Consider the following 19,691-nt stretch of genomic DNA (forward strand, 5'->3'; position numbering starts at 1 on the left):
CTGTTGGGAAGTCCAAAATGTATTTTCTGACTAACCTTTTATCAGTGCTACGACGTATGTCATACAGGTATTGGTTCTGCTTAGGGCTGTACTGGACAGTATATCTCCAACAAAGCACAACTAAAATGGAGGCTTATAAACAAAAATAGTTTCTAAAGAAAAATGTCCAATGTTGAACCTGGCTGGAAGCTCTAGATCAGTGTTTCTCAAACTTGGGTCGCCAGCTATTTTCAGACTACAGTTCCCATCATCCTTGTCCCCTGGTCTTGCTAGGTAGGATTGATGGGAGTTGTAGTCCAAAAACCCAAGTTTGAGAAACACTGCTCTAGATACTAAGCCAAGAAACACATAGCCTGTCTATGGTAATTCAGTAGCAATGGAATCACACCCTCCTAAGACCTAGAGACATTTCTTATTACTTCAGGTATTTCTGGCATTCAATATAGGGCTTGAGTCCTGACACAAACTAAGGAACAATGGAAGATGAAATTCGTAATGTGGAAGCTACAAAATCAAACCGCATAACCGGAACTCAAACGTCAGCAGTAGCACCCCACAGAATTTGTTGAGGTCTAACTATTGTATATTTGTGATGGCATTGATCACTTGATTGTTGCTTCTGCTTTGGCAAAGATTAGCAAATTTGCTTCATTTTGGCTGATATTCTGATGTTTTTGAAATAATAATACAGTGGTTCCTCAGGTTACATACGCTTCAGGTTACATGCTCCGCTAACCCAGAAATAGTGCTTCAGGTTAAGAACTTTGCTTCAGGATGAGAACAGAACTTTGCTTCAGGATGAGAACAGAAATTGTGCTCTGGCGGCGCAGCGGCAGCGAGAGGCCCCATTAGCTAAAGTGGTGCTTCAGGTTAAGAACAGTTTCAGGTTAAGTACGGACCTCCAGAACGAATTAAGTACTTAACCCGAGGCACCACTGCAATAATTACACATAACACTGGGCAAAGCTGTGTTTTTTGCCATTGTTATTTTACACTGGATGTGCTCAATACAGGCCTGGATGACTGCAAGGGTAATTCAGTAGTGACCTCCACTGTTGTTGTCTAATTAACTTCAAAATGAAGAGCTTTGATTCATCTTAAGTATTAAACGTCAGCAGTGCGGGCCAGTGAAATCCAAAGCATTTCTGCTTAAAACTAAGTCCCATTGTTAACTAGAATTTCATCCTATGAATGTGTATACGGGATCGCAGTCTGCAGGCGCTTCTTTTAAAGTATTGGCTCTGTTGTTGTTATTTTCCTTTTTATCATCCATGAAAATTGCTGCTCCAAATAATTTGTCAGCCCAGTCTTCTAATGTCTGGAATAGAAATAGAAATATCTTTGTCTGGAGCTGAAGCTTGTATTAAGGAAGGAGTACATGCATTTCAAGGATGCGGGTGGCACTGTGGTCTAAACCACTGGGCCTCTAGGGCTTGCCAATTGGAAGGTCGGCGGTTCGAATCCCCACAATGGGGTGAGCTCCCGTTGCTCGGTCCGAGCTCCTGCCAACCTAGCAGTTTGAAAGTACGTTAAAGTGCAAGTAGATAAATAGGTACCACTCCGGCGGGAAGGTAAACAGTGTTTCCATGCGCTGCTCTGGTTTCGCCAGAAGCAGCTTAGTCATGCTGGCCACATGACCCGGGAAAAGTGAGATGAGCACCGCAACCCAGAGTCATTCACGATTGGACTTAACTGTTAGGGATCCTTTACCTTTACCTTAGGCGCATTTAAGGGAAATCATAAAATAAAAAGACACACTAATAAATTACTAAAAAAAATTCTGATTGATGGTCTGTTAAAATGATTGTGCTTTATTTATTCGACAACAACCATAAGTATACAGTTTTCACATCAGACATACAGGTCTCCACATATTCTGCAATGACAGTAATGTACGGTATGCTGTATGCAATTGCAGATCTTAGTAGCAGCAAGCAGTGCCATAAATCTCTTTTCCCGTGTTCTTAAAAAAAAAAAGGTGTTCCATTGAAAATACTGAATATGTGAGTTCATAAAGAAACTATAATGTATGGTATAACAGTTGGCAAGCATATGGATATACAAACAAGTCACTGTAGGACACATTCATGAAATTAATTTTTGCCTTGCTTGTTGGGATTTGGCTAAGGTTTACCCCACCGGATTCAATGGCTTCATTTCAACTGGAACAGCATTCTCTTGCTCTCAATTAATCACTAACCTTTGGCGTTAAGTAGGAGCGTGTTTCAAGGGTAATTTTTCCTTCATCCCCTTTTGGGTAATGTTACTGATTGCACACCTCTGGTAAATGGTGCAGAACAGCAAACGTTGGCTAAACTCCGTCTAATACAAGTCTCAGGTCTCTGTCTTCCCTGGGGATCCCAATTTGCAGGAGGGAGCAAGTTCCCTCGCATGTTACGATGTGGCTGCGAGGCGTCTCTCATGCTGCCAACATGCCACATGGGGATTCAAATCAATCTGCCTTGGCCGACCAATCGAAAGCCCTGATTGACCTCCTGAAATAATAATACAGTGGTGCCTTGCAAGACGAAATTAATTCGTTCTGCGAGTTTTTTCGTTCTACGAGTTTTTTCGTCTTGCGAAGCACCACTGCGTATTGACGGTTTCCCGTAGGAATGCATTGGCGGTTTTTTAAAAAAAGGCACAAGACGTTTCGTCTTGCGAAGCAAGCCGATAGGGAAATCCGTCTTGCGAAGCAACTCAGAAAACGAAAAACTCTTTCGTCTTGCGAGTTTTTCGTCTTCCGAGGCATTCGACTTGCGAGGTACCACTGTAATAATTTATTATTTATACCCTGCCCATCTGCCTGGGTTTCCCCAGCCACTCTGGGCAGCTCCCAACAGAATACTTAAAACACGATAAAACATCAAACATAAAAAACTTCCCAATACAGGGCTGTCTTCAGATGTCTTCTAAAAGTCAGATAGTTTTTTGTTTTCTTGACATCCGATGGGAGGGCATTCCACAGGGTGGGTGCCACTATTGAGAAGGCCCTCTGCCTGGTTTCCTTTAACCTCACTTCTCACAGGGAGGGAACTGCCAGAAGGCCCTCAGAGCTGGACCTCTGTGTCCGGATGGGGGTGGAGACGCTCCTTCAGGTATACTGGGCCAAGGCCTTTTAGGGCTTTAAAGGTCAGCATCAACACTTTGAATTGTGCTCGGAAATGTACTGGGAGCCAATGTAGGTCTTTTAGGACTAGAGATGCGGCCAGCAGAGTTGGCTAGAGAGAAGACTTCTCTCCTCTGGTCCCCTCCTGGACTATGTGTACAGCCCTGGCTATGGGTTTCCAACAATTTGGTCAGCAACTTCTCTGTCCTCCCTCATTTTCTTGCTCTCCATATTTTGCCACTTGGTGGGTTTCCATAAAGTGCATGGCTCTGGACAGTGGTCAGCCCATGGTTAACAGGGCTGGGAAGAAATTTTAGACACTAGCACAATTGAACCTGTGATTTTGCCTTCCTCATAGCAATGCATGGGTTGGGACTATTAACATTTATTGTCTCAGCTCGGTAGCCGTGGGAGAGGCATTGGGCAGCATCTATAGCTGGGTTAGCCAGGTAATGGGTGCCCCACTTTCCTCAGAGGGAATCCCCTTAATGGATCTTGTGGTGGCACCTATGCCTGCAGCCCTAGCTCAGGGAGGGGCATTAGGTTGCTGAACCCCCAAGGTGCTAGAGGGGTGTAAGTAGGCAAGACATTCCAGCTAATTCCTCATATGTGAACATTGGCTAGCAGTCAGACCCACTGATAGCAGGATCACCACCCCATGCCATGCCAAAACTGTGCACTGTGCTGTGGCCAAGATAATTATTTTCCTATCAGTCTGGAAGCACAGTTTATCCACCAAGGCTGCTAAACCTGCCTCTGTGTCACAATCAGGTCAGAAGTCAGACAAATGGATTGAGAGCAGATATTTCATCTGCGAATGCCTTAAGTTGTTTGGAAGATTAGACACAGGCCTGAGACTGACAAAGCCCTTTCTAATCAGCAATGATTTTTCGGGGAGTGGAAGGGATCACCTTTCCTTGAAAGCTTGCAGGACCCCATTCCCATCTAAAGTGGCACAGATTGTACCAAGCAAAAAGTATGCAAAATTCATATCAGCTACCATTAACCAGGCAGAAGGTGCACATCCACAGAGGCAAAGCTCGTGTCTTAAATTTTTGCTTCCACTGACTGTGGAAAAAAGTGCCCCTGAAGTCACTGAAATAACTGTGAGCTGTTTTGGTGAAACGACTGCTTCACCCATGTGCAAATTGACTCTTTGGTCACACCAAATTGTGCTAATTCACTGTAGAATAATTTGGAAAAGTTGTTTACCCAAGAAGAAGTGTTAGAAGTTAGTTAGGGTTGCCATATTTCAAAAAGTGAAAATCCAGGCACAATTCCCCCACCCAATCTAAAATAATAATGAAGTTTTAAAGGTATTTTGAAGGGAATTCATCAAAATCTACACTTCCGACATGGGTTGCCATATACAGTGGTGCCTCGCAAGACGAAATTAATTCGTTCTGCGAGTTTTTTCGTCTTGTGAATTTTTCGTCTTGTGAAGCACGGTTTCCCATAGGAAATGCATTGACGGTTTCCCATAGGAATGCATTGACGGTTTTAAGAAAAAGGCGCAAGACGTTTTCATCTTGCGAAGCAAGCCCATAGGGAAATTCGTCTTGCGAAGCAACTCAAAAAACAAAAAACTCTTTCGTCTTGCGAGTTTTTCGTCTTGCGAGGCATTCGTCTTGCGAGGTACCACTGTATGTGGATTTTCTCAGACATTTCAGCAATTTCTACCCGGACACTGTTTCTGATGGCCAAATCCCATATATGTCTGGGAAATTTTGGACATATGGCAACCCTGTGTTAGTTGAATAGTTTCAGGGAACTAGTGACTAAAGGCACAACTTCATAACTTCATTGTGACCTATAGCCAATGAAATACTTCTACGTCCTGATGCTAAGCAATCTTCCTCAACCTGCTGTCTTTCAGCATGTCTTGGATTAAAATCTACTCATCATTTCAGTTCATTGGTTATGCTGGGTGGGACTGAGGGAATCTGTGGTCCAAAATATGAGGAAGGCTATGCTAGAGAAAATTTTGAAATTTAAAAACTGAGTACCGCAATGTATTCTATAATTGGTCGTGATGAAGACCGCACACAATAAAGGGATACTTTCTCCTGATCTCTTCATATCAAACAAACAAACATTATCTCATAGAAATCTTGTACCACATAATACACTGATCAGACCCATTTTCTACACATTTACTTTTATCACTGATGAGCGACTACTTATGAAAATATCTGGTCCACACTAATTATTACATTAAATGTCAGTGGGCTTTCATGCTATACTGAAAACTTCATATAAAAATATACGTATAAAAATATAGCCTGGGTCGCTTTCAAAACAGCAGCATCTGAGGAAAGTTAAACACAATGTAATACAGCATAGGAAAACCATACAATGGTGATTATGCAGAAACGGCACTGCACATTTGCCAGCAGGAACTATAACACGACCAAAATTCATCCTTAATAAAAAAGGAACCCGAGTCCCACTTTAATATTACTATGAATATAAACATTTTTGTACAAGCAACCCTCTCTAAGTTTTTGCTTCCATTGCAAGAAAACCCAGTCACAAGAAACCACATAACGTAGAAAATAATAATAATAAAGAAGGCAACCAGAAGTAATATTCAGAAATCTAAAGATAAAATAAAAGGTAGTGATTTTTAAGACTGTACAATAAAACAGGCCTGCTTTCCCCCACCAATATACCTTTGGCCCCACTGCAGCATTCTTCATGCTAGAGTCAATGTACAGTGGTGCCTTGCAAGATGAAATTACTTCGTTCTGCGAGTTTTTTCGTCTTGTGAATTTTTTCATCTTGCGAAGCACCACTGTGTATTGACGGTTTCCCATAGGAATCCATTGGCAGTTTTTTAAAAAAGGCACAAGACGTTTCGTCTTGCGAAGCAAGCCCATAGGGAAATCTGTCTTGTGAAGCAACTCAGAAAACGAAAAACTCTTTCGTCTTGCGAGTTTTTCGTCTTCTGAGGCATTCGTCTTGCGAGGTACCACTGTATGAATTATTTCTGCGACAAATATGTTTTGATTTCTTTACATTGAGAGGGAAATGCTGAGCTTGCAAACAGAATGCAAATAAGGGCAGGGCTTATTATATGTGCAAATTCTGAGGTCATCCACTGGGAAATGTGGAAATTGTCCCTTCATTTTATAGGTGTGATGGTTGGTGGCACACACTTGGCCGGATGAGGGGAGGCTGCCACTTGGGGTTTTCCAGAACTCTATGAGAAATTGCACATGCAATCTATGGAGCTTCTGACTCATAGCAGGGATCCAAAGATCAGTTCAACAAGCTCTGCCTGTAATTTTTGGGTTCTGGAAGCATCCGCCATGCTGCTTCTGACCTTTGGGAGCGACCTCCGGCATAGCACAAAAAGTCACAGTCATAAGCAAAACATAGAGTTGATATATCGTGATGGCTCAGACTGTGAGCCAGAAAGTCTTCTGTCCAAACCTGGTATCAGGCACTAACTCGCTAGGTGGCTTTGGTAAAGCTTTGCTACAAGGTGTGACCGGAAAGTTTGGTGAATGGTCACAGAAATCGGACAGCGAGAAATATTTGAACATACATACCTTACAGGCCTTCAAAGTAGGCCCTCTCTGATACAATGCACCACTGACAATGTTTGTAGAACTGTTGGAAACTTCTGGAGAAGTCCAGTGTGGTGTAGTGGTTAAGAGCGGTAGTCTCGTTATCTGGGGAACCGGGTTCGCGTCTCCGCTCCTCCACATGCAGCTGCTGGGTGACCTTGGGCCAGTCACACTTCTCTGAAGTCTCTCAGCCCCACTCACCTCACAGAGTGTTTGCTGTGGGAGAGGAAGGGAAAGGAGATTGTTGGCCACTTTGAGACTCCTGAAGGGGAGTGAAAGGCGGGATATCAAATCCAAACTCCTCCTCCTCCTCCTCCTCTTCTTCTTCTTCTTCTTCTTCTTCTTCTTCTTCTTCTTCTTCTTCTTTTCGTACTGCTTTCAGATCCCTCGTCACAGGAGCTTGGAGGTGTGAAATGTTGGGAAATCTGTGCCCTCTCAGTGCAGATTTCAGTTTCGGAAAAAGAAATAAATCTGGTGGGGCCAGATCGGGAGAATATGGAGGGTGGGACAACTCAGTAACCTCAGTAATGATTTCACTCGGAATGTGCAATTCTTCTGCCATCATTCGGACGGACAGGCACCGATCCCGCATCAATAACTCATGAACTCCGTTGACATTTGCTACCGTTCTGCTCGTCAACGGTCTGCCAGATGGAGAATAATCCTCGATGGTTTGCTGTCCTTCACGGAAACGCTTAAACCACTCATACACCATCTTTCGAGTTACAGCTTCATCTCTGTACACAATTGTAAGCATTTTCGTGGGTTTCTGACGCCAATTGTATGTTAGAATATTTCTCACTGTCCAATTCCTGTGACCATTCACCAGACTTTCTGGTCACACCTTGTATTAGCTATGGTGCAATCCAAAACGTGCTAAGTCTCTGCTCCCTTCAAAAAAAATTTGTTGTAAAGCTCCAATAAAACAAGTGGCTTCTCCATGGCTGCACACTTGCGGGTGTTTGAAGAAGTTCTCGTCTCGCATCCAAGAATAGTCCATAAATTAAGGAGGACCAAGAGGTACGAAACAACATATTTAGGGCCAAATTAGACGTGATGTGATTGGAACACCCAAGGTCATTTTCTTGTTCAAAAAACAGCTGTGGGACATGTGTGCGATTTTAATTCCCGTATTTGTTCACTCTATAAGACTCACCAGACCATAAGACGCACCTAGTTTTTGGAGGAGGAAAACAAGAAAAAATAATATTCTGAATCTCAGAAGCCAGAACAGCAGAAGCCAGAACTTGCTGTTCTGGCTTCTGGGACAGCTGTGCAGCCTGTATTCACTCCATAACACACACACACATTTCCCCTTACTTTTTGGGAGGGAAAAAGTGAGTCTTATAGAGCAAAAAATATGGTAGTGCTGCAATAGGGAGGTTAAGTTAACTTGCAGCTCAGATCTAAAGCAACCTGCCTACAGGGTAATTTGGACAAGAAAATGATTTCACAATCTCCAGTCATGGCACTCCCATGTCGTGTCTGCGTTGGCCCTTAGGACTACAGGACCTGTTTGCCATCATTACCTAAGTGCAAATGCTAGAAATGGACATCTGTTTCTATAGATGAAGATGTGATGCCTGTTCTTAAGTGCATATTCTTGTACTACTATTTTGCTATGCCATAAAACTCTTCAAAATGGAATGAGATTTGTTTCACCGGCAATATAGCATTCTAATCTGTACCTAAACTTGAGCAACATATATCACATCCTATATAACATTACATTTACTTACAGCTTACAACTGTTTATACATTTGGCAATATTTCAAGTAAGGTCTCCCCCTCCCTTTGCCCTCATCGCCATTTCTCGTGCTTCTCTGTCTCCCATTCTGAAACCACAGACACGTGTGGACACATCTTGATTTTATAAGGCTTTGCGGAAAGTGCCACATGTCTGGAGTTATGCTGGTATGTTCAGCCACTCAGAGAAGTGTGTAAAAAATAAAAAAAATCCAAATCTGGTATGGCCTGTGTATCGCCACACGGGAACGAGAGGAGGCTGGAACCAGGCATTTCAGCCAAGCAAAGTTACATTCCAAGAACCTTCCTGTCATTCGCACAAATTCGGCTGAGGAGGATTTCTGAATACACCTGGTTTATTGGACCTCGCACATGATAAGGGGACTGAGAATTGGAGGCATAGGCTTGCAGTTTCATCAGGTTGCTTTGGCTGTTGAAAAATTTGCCCAGAGCATAGGGCCTCGATAACATCATTGCCATGGGAGAGCTTCCTTCAGAAGCTTTGGATTTCACCACCTGAAAAAGAAAGCAAATGTGCTTGTGAAACTTTCATGCGGGTGCTTCAGGGTAACAGAATGCAGCACCCATTTAAGCTATGGATGAATTGTGGAGGGATAGCTAGATTCTATTTCTGCTTTAGTTTGGATTAGCTTCATAGGCTGATTAACTTCTTCCTGGAGCCTGATTGGTCTTCTCCTGCAAGCCAATCAGTTGTTGCATTTTAGGATCCCACCTGCCTATTGTTCTAGGATCCAAGCTTAGTATATAACAGCATTTCATATCGGCTATAAATAATTCGTCCTAGCAAACCCTGACTCCCCTCCAGGGAGCTCTCAGCCGCAGCGTCTGCATGCGCCGCCATCTACAAAACGGTGCATGATAATTTTGAAGCATGGAATGTCATCGCCCGTGTTGTCAAGTAGCGCAGTTTGAGCTTTGGGGCTCAGAGACCTGCCGCAGCTATCGCTTTTCACTTCTGAGCAACTTGAGCATTTTGACGTGACTGCAGAATGACCTGCCTCCTCTAATTCTTCAACTGTTTCATTTTGAAATGCTCCATGACTGATAATCTCTGAGTGCACCGTCCTGCTTTTCACAGTAGGGATCATTCTGGTTGAAGTCAAACACCTGAAACCAAACCAGCTGACGCAGCTGCTTCTCCTCTTCCTTTCATTTCAGCGCATCAGCTCCAGACAAAACAATATGTTGATGTGCTTTGAAGTGCTATCCCATTGAGGCTCCTCTAAGAAGCAGAGTGGCTCCATGATATGTTAACTCTGAGGTTTGTATCCAATGGAGACACTTGCCTCAGCAAAAAAGGGCTTCCACTAGCACAAATTAGGGTCCAATCTACATTTCCCAGACATAGCTGGTATTCAGCCTTCATAAACAGCATCCTGGCAGAAATCGCTGAAATGTCCGGTAAAACCCAAACGTATGGCAGCCCATGTTGGAAGTGTAGATTTTGGCGAATTTCAACAGCTTTGCCTGAAGCTCAAACTTTTGTGTCCGGATTTTCAAAGCAGCCCCCTGCTTTCTCCCATACTGTTCCAGAGGCCCCCCAAACTCTCAGGAGCAGCTTTTGGGGATGACATGGGGCTTGGCAGGATAGAGGCGATCAGCTGGCAGTGGGTATTCTAACTGGGGCAGATGGAAAGGCATTCCTCAAAAATATCAGGGGATCAGCCTTAAATGTTGAAGGTACTTTCCATGTCTTTTAGATGGGCTAAATGGCAGTTTTCCCAGTAGTGATGTATGGAAGTGAGAGCTGGACCATAAAGAAGGCTGATCACCGAATAATCGATGCTTTTGAATTATGGTGCTGGAGAAGACTCTTGAGAGTCCCATGGACTGCAAGAAGATCAAACCTATCCATTCTTAAGGAAATCAGCCCTGAGTGCTCACTGGAAGGACAGATTGTGAAGCTGAAGCTCCAATACTTTGGCCACCTCATGAGAAGAGAAGACTCCCTGGAAAAGACCCTGATGTTGGGAAAGATGGAGGGCACAAGGAGAAGGGGACAACAGAGGACGAGATGGTTGGACAGTGTTTTCGAAGCTACCAGCATGAGTTTGACCAAACTGCGGGAGGCAGTGGAAGACAGAAGTGCCTGGTGTGCTCTGGTCCATGAGGTCACGAAGAGTCGGACACGACTAAACGACTAAAGAACAACAAAAATGGCAATTTAAGAGATGGCCAACTTTTGTCTTCTTGAGGGAATGTTCTGTTCTCCAGACATTGTTTGAGGGCCAGGAGCACAGTTTGCCACAATAAACTGACACCCCCCCCCCAAGAGGTCAGGTTCCATGACCAATTTGGTGCCATCTAGCATAATTAAGGTCTTTATTATGGAGCATGGTATACTGTGTACAAGTATGAACCAAATCCAATATGGAGATGTAACCCTGAAGTGTGTCATATCTGCCCTTGAAAGCATTATTCTTTTCTCCCTGAGTAAAACTGTTGGAATGACATTTTACCCGGCTTAATATTTAGCAGGACCATAAAAGACCAGATAATATTACAAGGGGGGACTGTCCACCGGCTATTTCTGATTGCAAGCAAAGTGCTGTAATGTACGCAGAGAGATTGCTTAATGCACTTTAAATGGTATCTTTGGGGAAATCTCAAATCTCTTTGCGATTAGCACCTGCCGAGGGAAAGAAGTGTGTAAATGCATGTGGATAGAGAGGTCTGCTGTAGGGATCTGCAGATTGAGATACAGATCAGCCCGGTGCTGACAGAATCTCTCAATGTACCTTCTCAGTTCAATGAGCACAAGCACAAACTCTCCATCCCTGGTCCCTCATTCTGCATTTCTATGCGTGTTTACTCATGTGAAAGCCAATGGGGCTTACTAGTAAGTGCATTCAGGGATGCAGCATAACGCCTGAAGCCCTAGTGTGGGTTGCCACGGTGTGCTTGCATTGCAAATCTTTGCACCAAAGCTTGACAAAATGTTGTTGTTGTTTAGTCGTTTAGTTGTGTCCAACTCTTCGTGACCCCCTGGACCAGAGCACGCCAGGCACTCCTGTCTTCCACTGCCTCCCGCAGTTTGGTCAAACTCATGCTGGTAGCTTCGAGAACACTGTCCAACCATCTCATCCTCTGTCGTCCCCTTCTCCTTGCGCCCTCAATCTTTCCCAACATCAGGGTCTTTTCCAGGGAGTCTTCTCTTCTCATGAGGTGGCCAAAGTATTGGAGCCTCAGCTTCAGGATCTGCCCTTCCAGTGAGGACTCAGGCTGATTTCCTTCAGAATGGAGAGGTTTGATCTTCTTGCAGTCCATGGGACTCTCAAGAGTCTCCTCCAGCACCATAATTCAAAAGCATCAATTCTTCAGCGATCACCCTTCTTTATGGTCCAGCTCTCACTTCCACACATCACTACTGGGAAAACCATAGCTTTAACTATACGGACCTTTGTTGGCAAGGTGATGTTTCTGCTTTTTAAGATGCTGTCTAGGTAAATCTCTCACTTGATAAAATATAGCCCTCTAATTATCTCAAGGCCCCTCGGCACCACCGTCCCAGCAGGGGGCAGGAAGGAACCATGTGGCTCTTGGATGGGTGCTGAAAAACATCTGCCCCAGTTGGGGTGCAGGGTGGGGCAAAGCCAGTGGCCATGATCCCAGATTGCTAGTGGGATCCACAAAAGCAGCTTAGAGTTAGTTCGGACAGGAATTGGGACGTCCGAAGGCCATGGCAAACTAGAGATGCTCTATTCACAATACAGTGGTACCTCGGGTTACAGACGCTTCAGGTTACATACGCTTCAGGTTACAGACTCCACTAACCCAGAAATATTACCTCGGGTTAAGAACTTTCCTCCAGGATGAGAACAGAAATCACATGGCGGCAGTTCAGTGGCAGCAGGAGGCCCCATTAGCTAAAGTGGTGCTTCAGGTTAAGAACAGTTTCAGGTTAAGAACGGACCTCTGGAACAAATTAAGTACTTAACCCGAGTACCATTGTAATGTTTTGGCCTTGTTTAGCCCCCCCCCCATTATTGCTCCCCAATCTTGCTTTGGCATGGGCACCCTTGGCTCGCATCAAGGATTAAATGACAAGCGATTACCTCGTGAAAATGGCACCCGCACTTCCCTTGCAAAAACTCCTTGTACCGTCCCATGGTAATAATAAAAGTATCAACCACTTCGTAGCCATATTGCTTTGCAGTGTTCAAAATTGCTTGGTTTTCCTTCCACAGACCTCGCACTTCGGCCTGCAATTGAAATCAAGTCATCTCATATTATCTCATTTATCCAGCTTTTGGTTAAATCAAGACATGCTTTCATTGGGACAGTAAGCATATGGATATTATGTACAGGCGTTGGGCTGGAGAAAATATAACCTTAATTCTTGAGTTATTTGATCAGTGTTTTCCCTAGCAAATAGTTAAGCTCAAACATGTATTTCTTCAAAAGAGAGGGAGGAACAGAGGGGGTAATATTGTGTCCCTTAGATGTTACACCTTTTTAAATAACTGAACCCCAAACTTACAGATGTGCACAAATGAGAAGGTGCAAAAAGTGCTGTGCTCCAGTGTGGTAGTTTGGGAAGAGAAACAGAATTCTACCACACCACATTGCATGCATTTAAACAATTTCCCACATTTTTTATATTTATTATTTTATTATGTTATTCATTTGGTTGGTTTTCTATTTGTATTATTTTTATATTTTATTTATTTGATTGATTGAGTTCTTCATCCGATGATCACAGGGTGGTTTACAACATAAAAACACAACAATACATACCATAGTAACAAACAAAAGCCATGCCCACCCCCGGCCGTTTAAAAGGCCACAGTCTGTTTCATTAGCCAAAGCTCTGGGAGAATAGATTTAATACATTTGGTATGTAAAGCTGTTCTACAGTAACAAATGCATAGATGGTACATAGCCTGAAAGCCATAGATGATAATAATTGTATGGTACTGTATAAACATGTTTTTATTTTGGTGGTTGACAGAATGGATGAAGGGGCTTAAATAGTGGATACGAACTATCCCTAGAACCTGTTTTCAATGCCAAGGCTCAACTCTGAAACACTTCATGTCAGAAAATATGAATGGGCCTCTAGGCAGGTGCAAAGTACATTTCTTTAATCACTGAATAGTCATAGAGAGGTTGCTCATCAGGATTTAAGGGAAAGGGCTTCCAAACCAGGCCAAGCATTAACTCCTTCTGGCCAAGTGTTTGGATTTAAAGCCAATTTAGGGAGCCTCGTTAAAATTAAGGTACAGTGCTGCTACTGTCTGTCTATTTATAGTTTGTTTATTTGATTGTATGTTTGTCTGTTGGTTTGTTTGCTTTCCTGGCATAAATTTATCTATTTTAAAACAGTAAAGATATAAGATACAGTTAAAAATAAATACAGTGGTGCTTCGCAAGACGAAATTAATTCGTTCCGCGAGTCTCTTCGTCTAGCAGTTTTTTCGTCTTGCGAAGCAATCCTATTAGCGGCTTAGCGGATTAGCGCTATTAGCGGTTTAGCGGCTATTAGCGGCTATTAGCAGCTATTAAAGGTTTAAGGGATTAGCGGATTAGCTGCTAAAAGGCTATTAGCGGTTTAGCGGCTTAGAAAAAGGGGGTGGGGAGCGGAAAAAAAATCTCAAGACTCGCAAGACATTTTCGTCTTGCGAAGCAAGCCCATAGGGAAATTCGTCCTGCGAAGCGCATCGAAAAACGAAAAACCCTTTCGTCTAGCGGGTTTTCCGTCTTGCGAGGCATTCGTCTTGTGGGGTACCACTGTAAATAAAATAAAATAAAATAAAGGTACAGTGGTACCGTGGTTGTCGAACTGAATCCGTTCCAGGAGTCCTTTCCACTCCCGAAACCATTCGAAAACCAAGGCACGGCTTCCGATTGGCTGCAGGAACACTCACTTCCAGGTCTGCAGTGTTTGGGAGCCAATTTGTTCAAGAGCCAAGCCGTCTGACAACCAAGGTATTAGTAATACCAAAACATGCAGCACCATCTAGCTCAGTAAGTAGAGCAGGAGGCTCTTAATCTCAGGGTTGCGGGTTCAAGCCCCACATTGGGCCAAAAGATTCTCGCATTGCAGGGGGTTGGACTAGATGACCTTCGTGGTCCCTTCCAACTCTACAGTTCTACGATTCTATGTGTTTAGGATGAGGCACATCACATAACCTGGCAAAATATAATGTTGTATGGGCATAGCAGCTGTGCTCGACAGGAAAGTGCCCCACCATACTTCTGAGGAGCAACGGGTCAAACAAAATAAAATTGCAAAACCATCCTAACGGAGAATTTTTTTCACTTACTGGTGACAAGAAATGCACTCCATCCACTGGCAGGTGAAAGCCCATTCCCAGGGATTTTATCACTACCAGGATATTTGACAGATTCGCCCTGTGTATCAAACGAAATAAAACACACATTTTATTTAGAGATATATAAAACTGACATACCATAAACACCTCTTACTTTTGTCTCCGTTTCATAGAATCAGATAAAATGATGACTGTTTGTTTTTTTCTGGGAGCAGCCAGTTTGATACTGAGGATATGAGCTATCAAAAGTGTAGCACAGGGTTCGCGAGCCCTTGGCTATCACCACGCTACATTCCGGATCATGTTTTGTCAGTGAATTGTAGCTCATTTTGGTGGGTAGGGGTTTTTTTTATTGGAATCTGTCTGGTATTTGAGTGACACCTTCCCAGCAAGCAAAGTGAGCTCAAAATGGCTTACGACAGTAGCAAAGCACTGGCAAATGAAAACATGACCTAATACGAAAAACTGATGAGTTATACAGAGTTGGCAAAGTTGACACATAAACTATGTGAGAAGGACAATTGTAACTTCAAGGAAGATTGGGAACTTTTTACCAGCTATTTAAAAAAACAACAAAATGACATGGACTCCTTGGCAGGTTTTGAATAAACATCCACAAATTTATTAATAGAATATATGACAGATAAAGTAATGATATGTACAAACTTTAACATGCAGAGAATAATCTGTGCAAACAAATCAGAGAGGTGAGCTGCGGGAAGTCTTTGGTGAGGGGGAGAGGGAGGGATGGGGAGGGGGGATAAAAAGGTGGAAAATAATGTAATTGATTATTTGGATTGATAATTTGTTCTGTTGAAATTGTCTGATAAAAATATTTTTTTAAAAAAAATAAATGCCCTAATACAAAAGAAATGCATGTCATTCCATAATTCACAGGCTAAAAATGAAGGTTGCAAGAGGACAGAGATGGAGGCAGTGGCATAGCTTGGGTTGCCAGTGCCGGGGCCACATGAAGGGGGTACGTATGCACATTCCACTGTCTAACGGCATCCCCATCACCCAGCAGATCGCAGCCCTAGAGCTAATAAAAGAAGAGTTGTTCTGTTGTCTGGAGAGGGAAGGTTGGCATATGTCCTGATTTTCCCAGAAATACTGCAGCCTGCAGCAACGTCCAACAACTTTGGGCAAAAAAGGAGCCTTTCTCACCAGATTTTCACTGTTTGAAATATGGCAACCCTAGAAGAGGTCACATGTAGAAACCCATTTTCAACTGAAGCACACAGTTGTGTTGAGGCAGCACGGGGTGTTGAAAATTTGCACCCCTAACAATTTTGCGCCCAGGGCAACCACTCCTATGGCCTCCCCCCACTGCATAGAGCACTAGAAAAGGTATTGAAATCCTTTGGAAGAATGGGCTCTGTGAAGATGACTGCCAGAAAACCCCCTAGGCACGGAGAAGTCATCATGCGAATTGAAGTGGAAGTTATTTTACAGTTTGGTGTAAGAACAGCAACGAAAGACTGTAGCGTGGACACTTACCGCTTCAGCACTTTTTGAATAATATGTAAGTGGTTGAAATTGAGCCATTGGACACCACCGACAACTAATATAGTCTGGTCTGTGTTCTCTAGCGGCTGTGATCTGAAATAAAGAAGAAAGCCAAAACTGCAAAATATACCCTGCCGCAGAATCAGAACAGATGGCAAGCATTCACTTCAGCCAACCCTACAGGCCATTCCTGGCCACAAACGGCTGATGTCATTTAAAGTTACATAAGCTTAAAGAAATTAGAGACATATTAAGTAGTTATACTTTTTCTCATTTTCATTGTGCACAAATCTAGATATATATTTGGCAAAGGCAGCACACACACACACACACACAGGGAAGAGAATTTCAGCATTGCACTGCCAAGATATCAGCATTGCACTGGAATTCAAAGGAGGTTACAGGGTGACTTCTTCACAGTACCCATGGAATACTACTGAAGGGGGGCGAGAAGAAGAAATCTGTGTCAGATGATACATCACTAAGAGGCAGAGTGCGATGTATGGCTCAGGACTGCAATACCTCAAGGACCGCCTGTTTCCATATGAACCTACCCAGACCCTGAGATCATCGTCTGAGGCCCTCCTTCATGTGCCTCCTCCTTGAGAGGTCCAGAGGGTGGCAACATGAGAACGGGCCTTCTCTGCAGTGGCTCCCCATCTGTGGAATGCTCTCCTTAGGGAAGTTTGCCTGGTGCCTTCATTATACACCTTTAGGCGCCAGGCAAAAACGTTCCTTTTTAACCAGGCCTTTTGCTGATTTGATTTAGAACAGAACGGAATGGAATGGAATGGAATGGAATGGAATGGAATGGAATAGAACGGAATGGAATGGAATGGAATAGAATAGAATAGAATAGAATAGAATAGAATAGAATAGAATAGAATAGAATAGAATAGAATAGAATTTATTATTTATACCCCGCCATCTGGCTGGGTTTCCCCAGCCACTCTGGGCGGCTTCCAACAGAGTATTAAAATACAGTGGTCTGTTAAACATTAAAAGCTTCCCTAAAGAGGGCTGCCTTCAGATGTCTTCTAAAAGTCTGGTAGTTGTTTTTCTCTTTGACATCTGGCGGGTGGGTGTTCCACAGGGTGGGTGCCATTACCGAAAAGGCCCTCTGCCTGGTTCCCTGTAACCTCACTTCTCGCAGTGAGGGAACCGCCAAAAGGCCCTCAGCGCTGGACCTCAGCGTCCGGGCAGAATGATGGGGGTGGAGACGCTCCTTCAGGTATACTGGGCCGAGGCCGTTTAGGGCTTTAAAGGTCAGCACCAACACTTTGAATTGTGCTCGGAAACGTACTGGGAGCCAGTGTAGGTCTGTGCCCTGTACAGTCTATGCCCTTCTAAAATGGGGCTCTTTTCTGGGGGGGAGGGTGTTATCGGGTTGTTGTTTTTATTCTGATTATATATGTTGTGCTCTTTTCTGTGAACCGCCCTGAGACCCCTGGGTATAGGGCGGAATATAAATTCAATAACCAAAAATAATAATGTAGACCTAGAGGCAGTTACTGAAGTTCTGCATTATAGTAATAAGGGCTGTCGACTCCCCCCCCCCCCATTGAGGGGTCCCAGCATCATGTGATGTGTCCTGCCAACGCTCTTGTGTTGGCAGTGGGGGATGGGATGCATGGAGGGTGATCTTCCGAACATCCCGCAGATATACGCCAATGCTTGCCCATGCTTGCCTGGCGGCAGGGGTGGCAGCCCCCTCAAAATTGGGGGGGGGGTCTCAGCTACCTGTCCACAAATATTGAGGGGACCAAAGCCCATTCTGCCCCCTATAGTTGGCACTCCAAGTAGTAATTCCTTCTCATCAATACAAGAATTGCATAAAACATCTACAAGAGACTCAGAACCTCTCACAAATTTCTTCCCTCTTGTAGCTAGAGCAGGGGTCAGTAAACTTTTTCAGCAGGGGGCCGGTCCACTGCCCCTCAGACCTTGGGGGGGGCGGACTATATTTTGAAAAAAATTATGAATGCCCCACAAATAACCCAGAGATGCATTTAAAATAAAAGCACACATTCTACTTATGTAAAAACACGCTGATTCCTGGACCGTCCGCGGGCCAGATTTAGAAGGCGATTAGGCTGGATCCAGCCCCCAGGCCTTAGATTGTCTACCCATGGGCTAGAAAATGCTGACATAGAGACATTGGATGCAAGGAAATCAAGTGAATCACTGTCAAAAATGGAACGATACCTTGGGAAACAGACGCTCTATCATACCTGAGTAGCAGCTGCTCAAGAGCCTCTTCGAAGGTTGGTCTTTGCTTTACGTCAATCCAAAACTGGGGGTAATAGGAGTAGCTGATAAAAGTGTCCCCGTTGTTCACGTTATGATAGAACTTCATGTCATGAGCCTTTTGCCATTCTTGGAGAGTCTCGTTCACTCTCTCCATTAAGTAATACATCACCCCTCTGTTGGTGGAATCGCCAATGAAAAGAACCTTTAAGGGGCAAAAAGCATATTGCAGCATTTCATGTTCTCAAGTTTGCAGGCATCTGCAGAACGAAAGCAGCTTAAATGCTCAACCGAGAGGCTATTTATTTGTTTTCTTATAGTCAATGAATTTCCACCAGTTGTCATAAATAACCTCTGGGCTGTTTGCACATAGAAAATCATTAAAGTGACAAAACGCAATCACACCTTAAAACTAATACCAAGATCCGTAGGAAGCCAACAATGGAAAGCAGTACCCCGTTACAAGTGGGCACCATGGATCAGACACTTTCAAATACTTGAGGGAAAATATGCCACATATAAATGATATCAACCTAGCTGCTGCAGGTATTTGTAGGTATTTGTGTTCTACTTCTAATTCTGGCAAGGCTAACAAGTCACTAGAAGCACCCATGTTATGTAGAAAGACAGGAAACTGACTTATACTAAGGTGTAATCTACGCACATATAAAAACCATTCTGAAAATGCTTTTTTTTATTTTTAAAAAAAGGTTTTTAAAAATACATTTAATTTTCCATAAGGCCCGCCATCGTCATCGAGTGTTGCATTGTATATTGCACATAAAGCACACTTAAAACGTTTCTTTGCAGCTGAATAGCTGAGTCCCAAGTCTACATAGTCTGGGATTGGCCTGCCAAGCTTTCAGGCACGAGTTTTCCCCAGTCCTACCCAGAGATTGAACCTCTGGTTTTCTGTCCAAGCACTGGACAGCTATGTTGGAAAATGACCACAAGCTAAAATTTAAACTATTTGACAATTGCCTAGTGTAGAAGGGAGTCTGTGCTTTTTGCTGCAAGGACCAAGCATGGAAATATCTCATTATGTCTATAAAATGGGATTAAATCGTGGAATTAATTAGACAGGTATCATAAATCAGGTACAGTTAAGAGACTTACAGCAGAATCTAACTGCATCTACTCAGAAGTAGGTCCTACTGAGTTCAAGCTTTCTCCCAGGTAAGTGTGTTTTAGATTGTACCTTTAATTCCAAAA

The 19,691-nt window shown here is 43.5% G+C and overlaps 1 protein-coding gene and 1 long non-coding RNA gene across 2 annotated transcripts in view; one reads left to right on the top strand and one right to left on the bottom strand.

Moving 5' to 3' along the window:
• The first annotated feature begins 2,779 nt into the window (after positions 1 to 2,779).
• Positions 2,780 to 4,940, top strand: LOC310658662. Its single transcript, XR_014502412.1, has 3 exons — positions 2,780 to 3,385; positions 3,418 to 4,468; positions 4,745 to 4,940. It is a non-coding gene; the product is annotated as an uncharacterized lncRNA (long non-coding RNA).
• Positions 4,941 to 8,051: 3,111 nt separating this feature from the next.
• Positions 8,052 to 19,691, bottom strand: part of CPED1 (cadherin like and PC-esterase domain containing 1) — a gene marked incomplete at its 5' end in the record, with an annotated part of 114,069 nt that continues 102,429 nt past the window's right edge. Inside the window, 5 exons of the mRNA XM_083399502.1 lie at positions 8,052 to 8,943; positions 12,504 to 12,650; positions 14,715 to 14,802; positions 16,224 to 16,325; positions 18,464 to 18,684. Coding sequence (XP_083255628.1) covers positions 8,716 to 8,943; positions 12,504 to 12,650; positions 14,715 to 14,802; positions 16,224 to 16,325; positions 18,464 to 18,684 — 786 coding nt within the window. The 3' untranslated portion in view covers positions 8,052 to 8,715. The remainder of the gene's footprint in view (positions 8,944 to 12,503; positions 12,651 to 14,714; positions 14,803 to 16,223; positions 16,326 to 18,463; positions 18,685 to 19,691) is intronic.

Source organism: Podarcis tiliguerta (assembly GCF_965153285.1).
Source record: "Podarcis tiliguerta genome assembly, chromosome: 10".
NCBI lineage: Eukaryota > Metazoa > Chordata > Lepidosauria > Squamata > Lacertidae > Podarcis > Podarcis tiliguerta.